Source organism: Phaethon aethereus (genome assembly GCF_964289735.1).
Source record: "Phaethon aethereus genome assembly, chromosome: 12".
NCBI classification, from domain to species: Eukaryota; Metazoa; Chordata; class Aves; order Phaethontiformes; family Phaethontidae; genus Phaethon; species Phaethon aethereus.
The window spans coordinates 3,175,552-3,191,930 of NC_138588.1; the positions used below are offsets into that span (position 1 = coordinate 3,175,552).

Genomic DNA, 16,379 nt, shown 5'->3' on the forward strand with positions numbered 1-16,379 from the left:
GACCTGGGGTGTGGGCTGCTCCCGTGTTGATTTTCATCAAAAGCTGCTGTGGCCCCACAATGGGTAGTGGGTCTCCAGGGTGGGCAGATGACGCTTTGCTGAGCCCTGTGCAGGGTGAACTGGGCCTGAGCCTGTGGTCTGTGGAGATGTGCAACCATGTCCAGCCGTGCTGCCAGCCCTTCAGCAGAGAACAACTCCTCACCTGGCTCCTTTGCACCTCTTTCCCAAGCTCACTCTTAAAAACAACCTCATCACAATTTGTTGGGTTCTCTAGTGTCTTCCCAGCACTGTGGCCTTCCCTGTAATGGCTGCTATAAAAGCCCCTTCCTTTGCTTCTGGCGCTTTCTCATGTGTTTCCTTCCAAAGCCTGGCTGGAAAGCTCTGTCTCCTTGTTCTTTCTCTGATGTTGCCTCATCCCTCTCTGCCGTATGGGCTAGAGAAAGGGCAGAGGCCTCGCATTAGCCACGTGCTGAGCAGCGTCGCCCTTCCAGCCGGATCTCACTGGAGTCCCTGCGCTCAGTTGTTTTGCAGGACTAATGATTACTTGTGGATTTTAGTGCTTTGTTGAACTGGAGCTGGAGTTAAAAGAAAGCTGCTGTTCCAGAGAGCCTTGTGTTTCTCTGATCCTTCAGCTTACATGCCTGTTGTGGAAGCTCTCGTGCCTGTTTTTGCATTAAGCCCATTTTCTGTCTCAGTAGTTCTCAAGCTCAGCCTTGGCGCCGCAGTTAAGAGCGGCCAGGACTTTGATCTGTTTGTCAATGAGGCCTCTGAATCCGCAGTCTGATGTGGCTTCTTCTTGTCCCTGTTCTGTCTCTGCTGTGACAGGAGGTGATGGCTGTGAGGCTGAAAGTGTCCGTAGGCATGAACAGTGTGAACAGCGGATGTATGTGAATGTACAAAGCCCTGGCCAGCCCACACGGAGCTGTAGGCACAGGAGAAGGTTGTACGTGCCTGTACACATCAGGCCCTCTGTGTAGCGTACTTGTTCCACTGCAAGGACAGTAGCTGGCTTGGCTTTTCCTTCGTGCCCCATAGCAGCTCTTATTGCTGGTGTTTGCCCAGGGCTGGGGCTGCAGTTTAGTCTGGCCCAGCCATTGCCCCAGGTAGGGCACTGCGGGTGCTCCTAGGTCTCTGCTTCCATCTGCTGGACAAGCACTGGCTCGTGCTCTCTCCCCTTTTCCTTCAGTGCCTTGGGGATTTTACTAGCTCCTTTTAAACTGTGCACACGTAATACTGCAGATGAAAATCCCTTTCACGCATGTATGGGCTGCAGGAAGATTTGAGTGTTGAACCAGTTCTCTTTGGCAATGGAGACTCTTGCCAAACGTGTTAGAGTAAATGGCAACGAGCCTGGAGATGGGCTGAGCGCAGTGTGTTCGGTGCAGTGATGTGTAGGCTCCTGCCACGAGGGCAGGCCAGCGTGCTGAGGCCAAAGCTTCTCTAGTTTATATTCGCAAGAAAGTCAAGTATGAATGAGTGTTGCCTGGCTGCCACATGAATGGCCAGTGTGGGTCAGGCCAGAGGTCCAGCCATTGCAGTGCCATCTCCAGAAGTGACCACAGCAGTTGCTAGAGGAAAGTATGTAAAAAAAACTGCACAGGGAGGACATGGTGCTTTCCTTGGACAACTCCCTAAGCATCTGACAGTCAGTGATGTGGCAACATCTTGGACTGGGGACTGCAGTGAGACCTTTGTATTTAACAATCTTGGTAAACGTATTCTTCATGAGCTTGTCTGAACCTCTTGGTTTTTGAACTCTGCAGCATCTTGACACGGTGAGTTTGTAATGTGCAACAGGGTCCCGCTTTTATTTGTTTGAGACCTGCTGCCACCAACTTTCTCTGTCAGATCATGGGAGCACCTGGACCAGGCCTAAGAATGACTTGTACTGTGTGACTCCTCTGCAGTTATTTTTCCCTTTGTGAGGACAACAATGAAAGTGTCCCTCAGAGCTTCACATATTTGGGAGAGCTGGAAGAACAGGGTTGCTACTGTGGAGAGTCATGAAGAAGCCGGTCTGCTCGTGAGTGCTCTGGTTGTTTTCATCTGACAACAGAAATTTGGTTGCTGCAAAGGCATTTCCTTAACCTTCCCTTAATCTCTGCTCCGCAGTGGGCAAACACAGGCAGAATGTTCATTTCAAGCGAAAAATCCCCATGCCGTTCTCAAGACATTGCGTAATGCAGCCTATAGATCTTCCAGTAAATGTTGCTTGATTTACTTGTTGGCTGTTCATCTGTGCACGTATAAGCTAGAGAGCATTCTCTCCTCCAGATGTGTAATGACTGATTTAGTCTTTGTGCCATCAGGTGAAGGCCTGGACCCAGAGGCTTGACCTCTTTGTTGCAGTTTTCAGTATAGCGTCTGGATGTTAGAATTTCTATAACCAAGTTACTGGATTCTTTCTGAGCTGTTACAGTGCCTTGGCAAAGGCTGCGTTGTGTTGCTGTTGCTCTGTTTCAGGATATCAGTGTCTCGTTTCATCTCATTAGCAAACATCCATTTAGCAGCAGTCGATGAAGGTGCTGACTTATTTTCCATGTGAAAATCCTGATACAAATTTTTACTAGGACCAGCATGATTAGAGTGAATCTGCAGGGCACCCCTTTGTTCATTTCTTCAGCAAAAATATTGTAGTCACGTAGAAGCAAGACCTGCTTTTCTCTTCTGAGTATGCATGAGCTGTTACCACATGTGAGATACCCCGGGAAGCACAGCTGGGGTGTCTGGGCTCTATGTTCTGTGTTTTTCTAGGGACTTTGCAATTTGGAAGCACAGACCTTCCTTTTTATCTTTGACATTAGGTGCCCAGGCAGCAGGAGGAGATGTCACCATCATCGCCGCTCCGGAGAACACCACGGTGGTGGCCGGGGAGAGCGTGGTGATGGAGTGCATGGCAGCTGCCGATCCCACCCCCTTCGTCTCCTGGATACGACAGGGTGAGTGTGAAGAACAGAAATAAGCTTTTGTTGTCAAGAGGAACCTATGGACACTTTATTTTTAATATTAAAAGACGGAAAATTCTATGGGACAGGAAGGGTACATCCGTGCCTGATGACGCAGATGGTGTCACAGTGTAGGGTGTCCTTGCTAAACCGGAATTACTAATTAAATCTAGAAGGTTACAAAGCATGCAGCTCACTTTATAGCTGTTTGACATGTGAAATATATGATGTTCTAGTGCCTGGGTGCCTTTTGATCTAAATTAGTCATCCTCATTGTATGAGCTTGAGTAGTGAAGGTCATGAGATGGGGTCACATGGTCTATGCCACTCTGGGGACTTAGAGGTTAGTGGGGATTCTGTGGAATCTACTGCTGCATTGGAGAAATAACTTGTATTATCTTGCAGGATTATAAAACATGAGATCTGTTAATCATTGGAGTGGCTGGGAGCATTGCTGGGAGGTTTTTATTTACGAATTGTACTGTGGTCAGATTGGTAATGGAATGATTGAGAAGATGCTTAGGTCTCCTCAGAGGTGTACAACTGAGTTAGACTAACATACGTTACCCAGGGCTGATAGCCTAAGTCATGAGCAGAATGCTAGTGTCGTTTCACCGAGTGTCACATCCATCAGATGTGTTTCAGCGGCTCTGACTGAAGACGTTCTCAGCTCAGGAGTAAAAGCTCCCCCAGAAAAGGCTCTCTGTCATTTTCATAAATCCGGGTCACAATTTAATACTCTTCTCCCTTGTAACCATTTATTGTGGTTGGTCATCAGCCCAGACGTGTCCACAGGCAGTAATTTTAGTGGATACAAATATTTCCTCTTCCACACAAAGAGGAGCAAAAAAAAAAAAAAAAAAAAATCAGAGGACGCAACTTTGGAAATAAAATCAGCAAGGATTGAATGTTCTGGCAGAAATGTTTCTGGTTTATCCTGTGCATTTCACAATTACAAATACTCAACTTTCCCATGCTAGATCACTTATCCGTTGTTTTACTGAGAGCTACTGATGCCCATAGTAGAGTAGATATTATTAGCATTAATTATCAATTAATTATGAGACCTTTTTGGATTTTGGGGGAAGAGGAAGGAGAAGAGGGAAAGGTTCCTGAAACAGTTCTTTGCACGCTTTATTTTAAAGTGTCTGCTTGGTCCCTCTCTGCTTCCTGATGTGGACTCTTCAAATTAGAAAAGATGGATTAACTGTGCTAGCAGTTCTGTGTTATACAAGCATGTTTCTTTCCAAGACTTCATTAAGGAGCAGGCTGTGTTACTGGATGATTAGTCATGTAGGTAACACTGAGGATTGTACCTTCAGGTTGCCAGTTTGGCTCTTGCCAGCCTTGGTGGTGTCAGCTAATTGCTACCATCTGGAGTCAGATTTTCAAATGGCTCCAGTGCAAAGGGGATGCACAGATTTTCTCCTCCTCTGAATGTGCAGCCACTGAACCGTGGGGCTAAAGACCCCCAAAATGGATGGAGGGGGCAAAGGATCTGATCTCAGCTGCATTTCCTGCTGATGGTGCTAAGTAGGGGCAGCTGCTCACAGTGGAGGTGGAGAGCTTGCTTCTGTCTTGAGATACAGCCTCAGCTGAATCTGTGAGAGACAAAGGCAGGCGAGAGCTGGGTTTTTGCTGTCTGAGAGCTACCCGTGCTTCTGCAGGTGGAGAGGGACAAGGTCTGGTGTTGCACAGAGACTGCACAAATTGGCTGGCTCTCCCAAAGTCCTAACTTGTGTCAGAGCTGGCCATAGGTTCCTGACCTCCCATCTGAGCCTTTGCTCAGCCAGACTGTGCTTGCCCATGTTCTGTCCCCAGCTCTTGGCTTTGCTCCCTGACACTCGTTCAGAGGTACCAACGCCATGGTTCCCGTGTTTCTCACGTCAGAGCAGTGCTGAGAATAACCAGTGCCCAGCACCAGCATGCTGCTTTGTCCATGTTGTGCTGAGGAGCCTAGGGCTATTTGAAGTTGTAGAAGGACGGCTCAGCTTCTGCCTGGGAGGGCAGAGCCACCATTTCCTCCTTCCCTACTCAGCAGTGCTGAGCATCTAGCCAGGAGAATAGGGAGAGGGTAGCTCATGGCCCATGTCTCCTACCCAAGCACCAGAGCCCCAAGGAGAACCAGGTGTCTTCCTGATACTGGAGCCAAACTGGAGCCAAAGAATGAATTGGGAAGCTCAGTAAATTTGGGTTCACATCCAGGACCCAGATGAGGGTCATTCCATGCTTTCGCTGACATTGCATTAATGTGTGAGGGGAGGAGGTGTATGTGTTCGTGCACGGGGGTCAGCAGGCAGATCCAGCAGCTTTTCCAAACTGTGTGTTTAGCATAACTTTCTCTTGAACGTGCTATTCCTAGGGGGTCTCATTGCAGGCACACCCTAGGTATCAGAGACTATTTTGATCCAAAACAGAACTTTTTCGGTCATTAGAGGCTAAACTAAAACTTGGGCCAATGTTGGCTTGGGCTGACTGACACTCGGTCAAGCACTGAGGAGTGTCCCAGCAGGAATCCTCCTCTGGGCTGGGATTTGGGGGTCTCTCTGCTCCCCAGCTGTGATCCTGGCTCTAGTAGACGCGTTATTTACAAGCCCTCCTAAAGGGCAGCTTGGGGCTCTCTCCCACATTTGTGCACGTTTCTTCCTGCAGATGGAAAGCCCATTTCCACAGATGTGATAGTGCTGGGCCGGACAAATCTCCTCATTCCTTCCAGCCAGCCCCATCACTCAGGGGTGTATGTCTGCCGTGCTAACAAACCCCAGACCAGGCAGTTTGTTACAGCCGCAGCTGAGCTCCGGGTCCTTGGTGAGTAGAGAACAGGATAAACATTCCAGGTAGAAGCGCTGACCAAGTAGCTGTGGATTACCTGGACCTAAATCCAGGAGATCCCCTAGGAGTTGTGTCTGTGGCCCGTGCTGGGTAGAATGGGAGCCAGATTAGACCAGGAGGCCCTGGGTTGGGATAGCTCTCGGTGGGAGTGTCACCTCTTTAATTTGGGGTTTAGTTCCTTGTGTTTACTGAACCATTTTCTACATTATTCTTGTTCTCCAGGGTTCCCCTGTGGAAATCTGTATCAGCAATTAACTTTCAGTATTGTGGAAGCCAGCAGGGAGAACAGCCTAGGATCAGGGAACGCAGCACATGATTGATAGAGAATTTATTTTTCCTTTTGGACAGAGTCTAAATTAAGCCTCTAGAGTCTGCTTGGCAAATCCTATCTTGTAAGCAAAGCTGCTACTGAATGAAACATAGCACTGTGTGGGGAGGAGAAGGGATTTTCTTTGCTATCTTTTCCTCCTCCTTCCTGCCTTTAATTTGTCCTCTCTCCTCCCAGCTACACCCAGCATCTCCCAGGCTCCTGAAACCATCTCACGCACCCGAGCCAGCACGGCCCGGTTTGTCTGCAAGGCGGAAGGCGAGCCAGCCCCAACCATTCACTGGCTGAAGAACGGCGAGGCCATCCTCTCCAACGGGCGGGTGAAGGCGCAGAGCAGCGGGAGCCTCGTGATCAATCAGATCGGGTTGGAGGACGCTGGCTATTATCAGTGCGTGGCTGAGAACAGCTTGGGCATGGCTTGTGCCACTGCCAAGCTCTCGGTGATCGTGCGGGAGGGTTTGCCCAGCGCTCCCAAGAAGGTGTCAGCCGTGTCCCTCTCCAGCACCACAGTCCTTGTGTCCTGGGAGCGGCCAGAGTACAACAGCGAGCAGATCATTGGCTTCTCATTACATTACCAGCGGGCTGTGGGTAGGTGTTATCTGCCTCTGTAACACAGCTGTGTTGCAGGTACAAGACACAAGGCACAGGTTGACTTTCTTTCCCAGCTAGTGACAAGTGTGAGGCAATTCCAGTTAGTTTAGCCCTTTTCATTGCAGGTAAAGGAATTTTGTCTTGGGAGTCAGCATCAGCCTGTGACAGCACCTGTGGATTAACCGACATACTAACTTCTTGACCAGAATAGCATGTCCACATAGCTGAGTTGTCTGGATTCTAATAGGATCAGACACTTCTGGATATTTATTTCTGTTCTTTACTTTTTCCTCCAACTCATTGATTTTATATGCAAAGGGTGTGATTATTAATGGAGACATTAAACAGCTACATTGTGTACAGGGGTAATCACTAAATTATTCACACCCGGAATCTGAAGTGAGGCACTTGGGCCTCTTGGGGTCTGTTTTCCCCAACAGCCAGCAAGCCAATAATCTTGCTGAACTGTTGCCAGAGCTCCTCTGAAAATCAAGCTGGTAACTTCAGCTGCCTTAGCATGGATTAAGGCGCATGAGTCAAAATGGAAATGTTAATATTGAGGCATTGTATGTTTCTGCCCAAAGAATTCACATGAAAGATGGATTTTGTACAGGCACCGGGGAAATCGGAGAAGACATAGTGATTTTTAAGGTGTATTTACACTATGGACCTTTTGAGTTAAGTGATTTTTCAAGGAGTGTCCTGGCAGTTCACTGACCTGCTGACCAGTGTTTGCTTGGCTCTAGGCACAGATAACGTGGAATACCAGTTTGCTGTCAATAATGATACCACTGAGCTGCAAGTCAAGGACCTAGAACCCAATACCAACTACGTCTTCTACGTGGTCGCATATTCTCAGCTTGGAGCCAGCCGGACATCCTCTTCCATCATTGTTCAGACCCTGGAGGATGGTGCGTTGAATTAGATGGGTACTGGTGCCTAAAAATGTTCTTGACCTGTTTCATGGTGAGCCTTGAATATGCTATGGAGAATAGTATCAGCTCCTAGAAACCTAAACCAGCTTGCTGCTCCTACAGCTTCTTGTCAGAGCCCTTTTAAAGAAAAAAACACCCTAAACAACAAACGAACCAAAACCAAAAGCACCGTGGTCTGATTGTCAGCTTGGGTGATGAAGAGCATGAAAATGACCTAGCTGACAGTAGGGCCCATGAGAATCCTGTAGGAACTGCTGTCAGTTCCTCTGAGCTTTCACCTAGCTAATGTGATATTGCTCCAAACTTGACTCTGGGCCAGACTTGATTTCAACTCAGAAAACAGACATCTATTGCAATTTGTAAGGGTGGGAGCAGCCTTGAGGTTGGATCCCTTAGGAGCCGGTAGTTTTGTGTTGATTTTACCATTTATCACGTAGCATTTTGCGAGCTGTAAAGGCAGAGTGCCAGGACAGCTGCCCAACAGGGGAGGACATGTACAACTTTCAAGAGACTACAGGACAGAGGCAAAAAGCGATGGTTTTGGCAGACATTGTGCAAGCCCCTGCTATGCTGCAGGGTGCATTATGTGCTTTTAATACTCCTGGCGTCATGAGCTGCGTGATCCTACGTGTATGTGCCTGAAGCCTGAAAAGCTGAGATGAAGGCATGCAAGCTGCCTGCAGCACAGAGCTGTGATTCCCGAGGGAGTGGGGATTCCTGGATTGAAGTTGGGATCTGTGAGCCATTTGCTTTAGTGTCTCCTTCGTGCTCCACAGTACAGCGTAGGCTGGTTAGCTGGTCTGTGCTAACGTGCCCAGTTTGCAGTAGACACGGGGTCTCTAGGGAGCAGTGTGGGTGGGGCCAGCAGGCTCTGACCAGCCTGATGAAGCTGAGCAGCCCACCATCTCCCCTCCCCAGACACCCCACCAATGCTCTGAGCTGTGGGGTATTGGTTTCCCCCGGGACAGGCAGCATGTCACCAGTGGCTGTGGCAGGGCCAAGACCAGGTAGTGGCCTCCCCGCCAACTCGGAGAGCTGACAGAGATGTGTTGAGGTCTTGCCCTGGTCTTTGCTGACTTCTCACTGTTGCTTCTGCCCAGTTCCTAGTGCTGCCCCTCAGCTGTCCCTGTCGAGCATGACTCCTGGTGACATCCGTGTGACGTGGCTGCCGCCTCCTCCAGAGCTGAGTAACGGCAAGATAATGAAGTACAAGATCGATTACTGCACCCTCAAGGAAGGTGAGGGAAATGCCATTTGGGGGGGTTGAGTCTTCTGCTCCAGCAGTGTTAACAACATGTCATGTTGAGGGGAGGAGGTGCTGAAAATGGGAGGGACCCCTTTTTACCCAGGGGAAAAGAACAGTCCCCTCTCAGCCTGGCTGTGCTGGTGGTGGTCAGTGCGGTACTGTGCTACTTCGCACTGCTTCGAGGTGCCTTTTTCTGTGATTGTGGAGGAGCCTGTGTCCCCGGGGGAATGGCCTGACACTTGCGTGTTTGTGCTGCCCCATGAGCGTCTGTATGAGTAACCCTTTGGTGCCATCTTGCACTGTGTGTTTTGGGGGAAGAGCTTTATGCTGGTTGGGGAAGAAGGGTAAATGCATTTGATTCCTTTAAAACAGAGTCTAATCAAAGTGATCCTTGTGGAAAAAAAAGCAAGTATCCTGGCCAGGCTGTGTTGCTCTATTGCTGACTTTTATCCGGCTTTTATTTATATTGTCAGATGCTCTAAGAAGCCTTCAGCAGGGATGGTAACGTTTGCCTGTGCTGGCTGTGGCTGTTCCAATTCCATGTGTGCTTGCTTTGCAAATCCTTCTGGGTATTTGCTCTTAAAACCATCACAGCTCTTCAGCTTCTCACTTCCCAGGGTCATGATTCTTACCAAGAGAAGGATGGGGAGTGTGATGAAGTGCTGGACATGTTCCTGTGTTTGATCTGGATTAGTACTGGCTCTTGGTTTTTTGCCCTGAGCCTGGACGTGGCTCTGTGGCATCGTAAAACCTTGGAAACCTTTGCTGTCCAGGAATCACACTCAGCAATACACTGTTACGTAGCAGGGATGGTGCTCCCAGCTGAGTTTACACCAGGTAAAGCTGAAAAGCAAGACCTCTGCATTCACCAAACAGGCAATATGAATCTTCAGCAGGACCAATTAGTTATTACAGTGAAAATCCCAGGCCGTTCTCAGTTTAAATTTCCTGTTATCTCCCTTATGCACTGGGGTGGGCTGAAGAGGGAGCAATAAAACCTCAGTCTGGCGTGGATGAAGGTGTGAATTTTGCAGAAAGCAGGGCTGCTGGACAGTTCTGGTGCAAATTAAGGTGAGGATTTAAATACAGCAATGAGAAGCACTGGAACATACCACCCGCTACCATCGGCTGTGCTCATGTTCTACCATCCCGTCAGCAACAGCAAGGTTTGACAGCTCCCCTCCAGGCAGACTCCATGGTGCTGAAGGCAACTTGCAGTTTTAAATGTGATGAAGGGGTTTGTCAGTCAAGATATCAGCTCTATCCAGTCTTTAGTTCTAATTTTTCTTGGTGGTATGAGGTTGCACTGGGCAAAGCCAAGCCAGCCCAAAGCGTGCGGACCACCAGGGTGTAGCTGGGCTTTGTGGCTGCTTGGTTGTATTGACTGGGAAAACAATGTTTTCAATGGTGTCACCTTGGTTCCAGCAGATCAGGTTACCTCCATTGAAGTGGGTGGAAATGAGACACAAATCACTCTCTACTCGCTCCATCCCAACAAAGTATACAAAGTTCGCATCGCAGCCAGCACCAGCGTGGGCTATGGGGCACCTTCTGAGTGGACCCAGCATCGTACTCCTGACAGAGACAACCAGACACATGGTAGGAGGATGGATGATACCTGGGATTTGGGCAGGGTGTGCAGGACGTTGGGGAACTTGAGGCATAATCAGAGATACTTGCTTTCATTAGGGAATTATAACCATTGGTTTTGGTTAGACCGAAGTACCCACCTTTATCTTTCTGTTGAGCAGTCCCTGTATGTCTTGCTGCTTGTCTGGGCAGTTGGTCATTCCTCCCTCCATGTGCAGCTGTGAAAATTCTTAAAAAAGAAAGAAAGAAATGAACAAAAACCCCAAACCCCAATGTTACGGCATTTGGCTTGGGCACAGCTCTGTTTGGCAGAATTGTCTATCCACTCCCAGACTCCAGCGATGGTTAAAGATGGTGGTATCTCGGAACACATTGAGAAACTCCCATAATGGCTTTGTGATAGTGGTGGTTTTTCTCCTGTATCACCCAGCTGGGAGAGTCATGGTAGAGAGTAACTGCACCATTCTGTCAGACAGTGGAGATGTCCTGTTCACAGGATGGCCTCTCCTCACACCCCTGCCTCATGGCTGAGAGCAGGGAGGTTTCAGTAGAGCAGGAAGATGGAGACAAGTGGCTGAACTTTCTTCTCTTGTCTTGTTCTTCTAGTTCCATTTGCCCCGACAGAATTAAAAGTTCGAGCAAAGATGGAGTCTCTCCTGATAACGTGGCAGCCCCCAGCCAACCATGCCCAGATATCTGGGTACAAGCTCTACTACCGAGAAGTGGGCCCAGAGGAGTCCAGCAACGAAAGCCCTTTGGATGCCGCTGAAGATGAGAGCTGGGACGTAGGACCCATAAAACTAAAGAAGAAAGTGAAGCAGTACGAGCTGACTCGACTAGGTTAGCTGGTTACATCTTCTTAGCAGTTGGTGTGGAAACCCAGGGTATGTCTCTTGCACTTTGTAGAAGTCCCTGGATGCTTCCGAGAGGCTCAGTTATCTGCTTGGCTGCAGATACAGAGGACCAGGACTGTGCGAACTTTTTAAAGAGCACCCAAAATCATTTCTGGAGTGGGGCTCCTGGAGCTTGTTGTAAGCAGAGTTTAAAACACAGAAATTTCTCATGCAAGTGTAGCAGAGATTGTATTTTTAACCAAGGGCTACTAATGTACTTAGTATATGCTAATAAGTAGATCTAAATCAATTAGTGGTTTTTATTGTCACTATAAAGAGTGCCTAGATTAAAATCTCCAGTCAGGACAATGATCTCTCCTTCCCTATGTATTTCTAAGCAGCTCCATAATTGAATGCTATTGGAAATCTCTCAGTATTAAAATGCAGAGATGAGTAATTAGTAGCATGCTAATTTCGGGTCAGTATTCTCCTTCACCTCCCCCTGAGGGAAAAGGGATAGAAGAATGAGTGTCCGTGGCTGGCGAGCAAGTCTGCACCACGGTCAGATCTGCCTGCCTGCCTGCCTAACTGCACTAGGCGTTTCCCATAAGGAGTTATGTTTCTAACATCTGATCGTACTAATTAGTTGATTTGCCCATTGATGCAGGATGGGGAGAGAGAAGAGAGTCATGGCAGATACATCCTTGAAACAGGATTCTGCTTCCATCCCCCACTTCATCCCTGTTACTGCCCAGTGAGCGGAGACTGCAGGGCGAGCGTTTCTCATGCTGGTTCATCTTACACGTCTAGCGTATATTTTATGCGTGGTGTAAAGGTCAGGCTGCAGCACCTGGAAAGACAGTTTGTGTCATCACTAAGTGGGTTTCCAGCTATGTTGCAGCCATCCTGCCACTGAGAGGGTGCTAACAGTTATGAGTTTCTCTGAAGAATTTAGGTCTGTAATTATTGCACTGAGGAAACCACATGTGAACATCATCACGCGCTGCACTAACCACTGGCAAGTCAGTTAGCAGAGGGACTCAGGATTGGGCTGAATTGGTTCCAAATGCTCTGGCACAATGATGCTGAGAAGGCTGCTTGTTCTTCTGTAATTACTTCCTTAAATTTGGGCATCTGTCAAGCCTTAATGGTTTCCTTATGATTTGGTGGTTGTGTATCAGCTATCGTTGTGTCAGGAAGAGAGTCTTGGGTTTCTTCCAGCAATGGATGTTCTCTTTTCTCCCCCTTATGCTGTTGAATGACGTGGTCCTGCACGCGTACAGTAAAGGAAGGGGTCAGGAATCTGGCTGTGTGGAGAAAGGCAGGGGTTCTGGACACGAAACCAGGACGAGGAGTATTGGGATTTAGAATTGGGGGTTTAGGTTCATGGCAGAGAGCCACCCTGCGCAGGTACTTACATCTGCATTAGGGGTCTTGTAGGCAGAGCGAGTCGCAGTCTTAGGAAAGGTGGGAAGCCCTAACGTGATCCGTGCTGTTGCACATTGGCTGATGGGGAATCGGCTGGGGGGATTTCTCAGCTCATGGATGTCTGCCTGGGAAGCACAGCAGTAGAAACCTCTCCTAAGATCCCTCTGTAAAAACAAACAAAATACCCAACGTTGTCTCTTGGGAGCATCTCTTGGCTTCAGGGTAAAGGGGCTGCATGTGGTGAATGGTGCTGTCTGGTGGGAAGGTGCGGTTTGCCTGTGGGAGGTGGGCTGTTAAAGAGGTGTCGTGGCTGAAACTACAAATTGGGTCAAGAACTTGAAGAGATAAGGTGTCAGGAATCCCAGGGTTAGGCACTGGGAATACAAGGCTGTAGCTCAGGCATGGTTGCATGCTCTGTCAGTGCAAACGAGGTCCGTGGTCCCCGTTGGAGGCTACGTGCTGCAGCAGCACAGTCACTAAATGCCCCTTTGCTCCACACCTCCGCACTGTCAGTGAAGCCAACGCTCTGCCTCTTGTCTTGGTTTGGGATGTGGCCAGAGAGAAAAAACTCCTGTCCCGCTGCTTGTTCCTGCATAGCTTGATTTTGATTTCCTGATTTTCTTTGGTTTTTCCAGGAGCACAGCAGGGCAAGGAGGCAAGTGCTTTCTGGGGGGAGGCAGCTCCTTTCGAGGCATGCCTCAGGTGCAGAAGGCAGCTTTGGACAGAGCTTCTTGAGCAGTTGTTCTTTATTCACAGCAATAGCACAAGTATTAGACCAGCAAAGAGCCCTGCCCACGTTTCCCTCCCCTAGTTTCCTGTAACATCAGGCCGTGTTTTACGCTGCAGTAAGGGTCCTTGTGCTGGTCCGGTGCAAGATTCTTCTTTTGTCTTCTCTTGCACTGGCTGGTCCCGCTGCTAAAATGGTGTCAGCTTTGTCCACCACCTCTTCTCTGTCCTGCAGGCTTCCTCATCCTTTGCCTTACCCCCAGCATGTGCCTTCTTGATTTTGCCTTTGGTAGTGTCCCAGCTGTCTCCGTTTGAGCTGTCCAAAATGAAAGAAGACTTTTCTCCAATGCTCGTGATAACCTCTGGAGCAAACCACGTCTCCTTAGAGTGATACCGCTAATGACACTCACAGAATCACAGAATCATTAAGGTTGGAAAGGATCTTCAAGATCATCAAGTCCAACCGTTAACCCAACACCACCATGCCCACAAAACCACGTCCCAAAGCACCACATCCACACGCCTTGTATCTTGTCTGAGAGTTACGTGCTGAAATCCTGTAAGAGAGGTGGGCAGCTGTTCAAAGGCACGTAAGAAATACAGCCATTTCATGAGCCCACAAGATGAAAAGGAAGCTGTCCTGAATCACCAGGAGGGCTTTTCCCTGAGAAATTCTCATTCATTTCCATCTATGTTCTAGCAGTTATTCTCTGTAACGGTGTGTAACTACCAGGGCCGCAATTTACATGAAAAATAAATGGTAAGGTTCTGATCCCATCTTCCACATTCCCATGAAGGAAGAGTGCATTCCTCTCAGAGTGACTCCCTGGAGATGAGGGTATTTTCCCACTTAGAGGAAATTATGGCATATGGCATCTGGCCAACATGAACACCTTGAAAAACTGAATAAAACAACATATTTAGCATATTGGATAAATTATGCAGTCATCCAGATTAGTGATTTGAAATGATCTGGACTAGATTATTCTGCTTATATTTAATGTATGATGGAATGCAGTGAAATACATCTGTTTTCATGCTGCCTACTAGGTTCTTGACAGCTTGATAGAGCTTTATGTCTGCATGTTCTAAGAGCTTGAACATCTGGGCCTGTGTATAAAAATTGAAGCCAAGCCTCTCACTGAGAAATCCAAAATAACCCTATTTTCAGAATGTGAATTGCTTGATCTTGTAGTAGAGCTCCTCTGGCTTCACGTGAAAGTGGCTGCTGTATTGATCCTACCCAGGGATGGAGATGGAGGACTTGTCCTTTCCTTCACTTCATTCTTCAACAGGAGCTGCCCGCAGCTGCATCACATCTGTGAACTCTTCCTCATTGTTTTGGATCGCATCATCCACGATGAGCTCGTGTCCCAGTGAAGCCCAGCCAAATGCTCAGGCAGGAGGCGGAGTGTGCTGGCGAGAGATGGGCTGTGGGGTTCTTTGTTTCATCAAGCTTGTGGTCCCAGCCGTTTGGAAGTTGAGTGCCCTTTGGTCTCATCCCCCTTTGTGTGGGTTTGAAATGTTTTCCTGTGGCTGGAGAGTGTGGAAATGCAGATCAGGCTGCCTTGGAGGCAGACAAAACTCTGTTTGCTTTTGGGATTCTTTCGGGGAGAAAAATGTGGCTGAAGTGTTTTTATATTCTGAGCGCGAACATGTGTTGTGGAGCAGAGAAAGCCTTTGGTAATTGGTACCATTAGCCTCTGGGAGCGTAATCAGTGCAGTAATAATAAAATTGGCATCAATAAGAAAGGTTTTATTCTGCTTACATTGTCTGGCAAAGAGAGCAGTGATCTATCAGGGCAGGGAATGAACAGGCACATCCCAAATTAACAAAATTCATCAATGCTCCGCAGCCAAGGCAATCGAAGACAGTCTGGACTGTTCTCACTGAGCTTTTGAATGGGCTGGCTGCTGAAGGGAGAAGCTGGCGAGTTGCTTATTTGAGAACTTTGTATCTCCCAAGTTGTTTCCTCAATTAAACATCTCCATTAAAAAACCCTCAGATATTACTTAACACAGCAGTGGAGTATTTCAGCTGATGAAAGGCCAGAGGAAAGAGGGAAGTGAATTTTGGACCCGGGCAGCACTGCTTTGGAGACAGAGCACCCTGTCCTGCAGCTCAGTTAAGGTCCAAGTGTGAGGTTCCCCATGGAGTGCATGGCTGTCTGATGGGAAGGTTTTCTCAGGTTTCTGCTGTGGGATTTGTGTGAGCTTTTCTAACTGCACATCAAAAAACTCTGCTGTGAAGGCAAAATAGTCACTGTACAACAAAAACTGCCAGTGACTTAACAGGGTGTGTGAGGACTTGCTGGAAGATCCTCACATCCGTGAATAAATCAGAAAGGACTTTAGAAATGGGAGGTGCATTTTGGAGAGGAGAGGATGTCCTCACTCCTCAAGAATAAACGATACAGTGCATCCACTTCCATGGGGGAGAGAGCAGAGTCACTGTGCATAGGTTTCTTTAGCAGTTTGCAAGGGAGAAAGATCAGGAAATCCTGAGGTGATGTGCTCCAGGCCATGACACTGGTTAACCCTTGGTGGCTGGGGCAAGTCCATTTGCTGCTGATAATTTCTGTAAAAATTGAGGGGAGAACTAGAGAGTACCTGTGATGATATGGGCACCACTTGTGAGAGTCTTTGAATGTGGAAGGGGGACTCCCTGCTGTATTTTTAGCAAATACAACTCTGTTCGAGCTATTTTCTTGGATGGTGAGAAAAGTTGGTCAGATCAAAGAAAACATGTCTAGCTGGGGAAGGTTGGTAATGAAAATAATGTCAGACAAACCCTGATTGATTTCTTTCCAGCTCCTGGGAAACTCTATGAAGTGAAGCTTGTGGCATTTAATAAGCACGAAGATGGTTACGCAGCGGTTTGGAAGGGCAAAACAGAAAAGGCACCTGCAACAGCAGTAGGTGAGG

The 16,379-nt window shown here is 48.1% G+C and overlaps 1 protein-coding gene across 1 annotated transcript in view; it reads left to right on the forward strand.

Annotated features, from left to right (window-relative positions):
- Positions 1 to 16,379, forward strand: part of IGDCC4 (immunoglobulin superfamily DCC subclass member 4) — a 95,010-nt gene that overhangs the window by 63,894 nt on the left and 14,737 nt on the right. The window contains exons 5-12 of the mRNA XM_082004902.1: positions 2,805 to 2,939; positions 5,598 to 5,753; positions 6,283 to 6,693; positions 7,443 to 7,607; positions 8,732 to 8,869; positions 10,303 to 10,476; positions 11,074 to 11,307; positions 16,266 to 16,373. Coding sequence (XP_081861028.1) covers positions 2,805 to 2,939; positions 5,598 to 5,753; positions 6,283 to 6,693; positions 7,443 to 7,607; positions 8,732 to 8,869; positions 10,303 to 10,476; positions 11,074 to 11,307; positions 16,266 to 16,373 — 1,521 coding nt within the window. The remainder of the gene's footprint in view (positions 1 to 2,804; positions 2,940 to 5,597; positions 5,754 to 6,282; positions 6,694 to 7,442; positions 7,608 to 8,731; positions 8,870 to 10,302; positions 10,477 to 11,073; positions 11,308 to 16,265; positions 16,374 to 16,379) is intronic.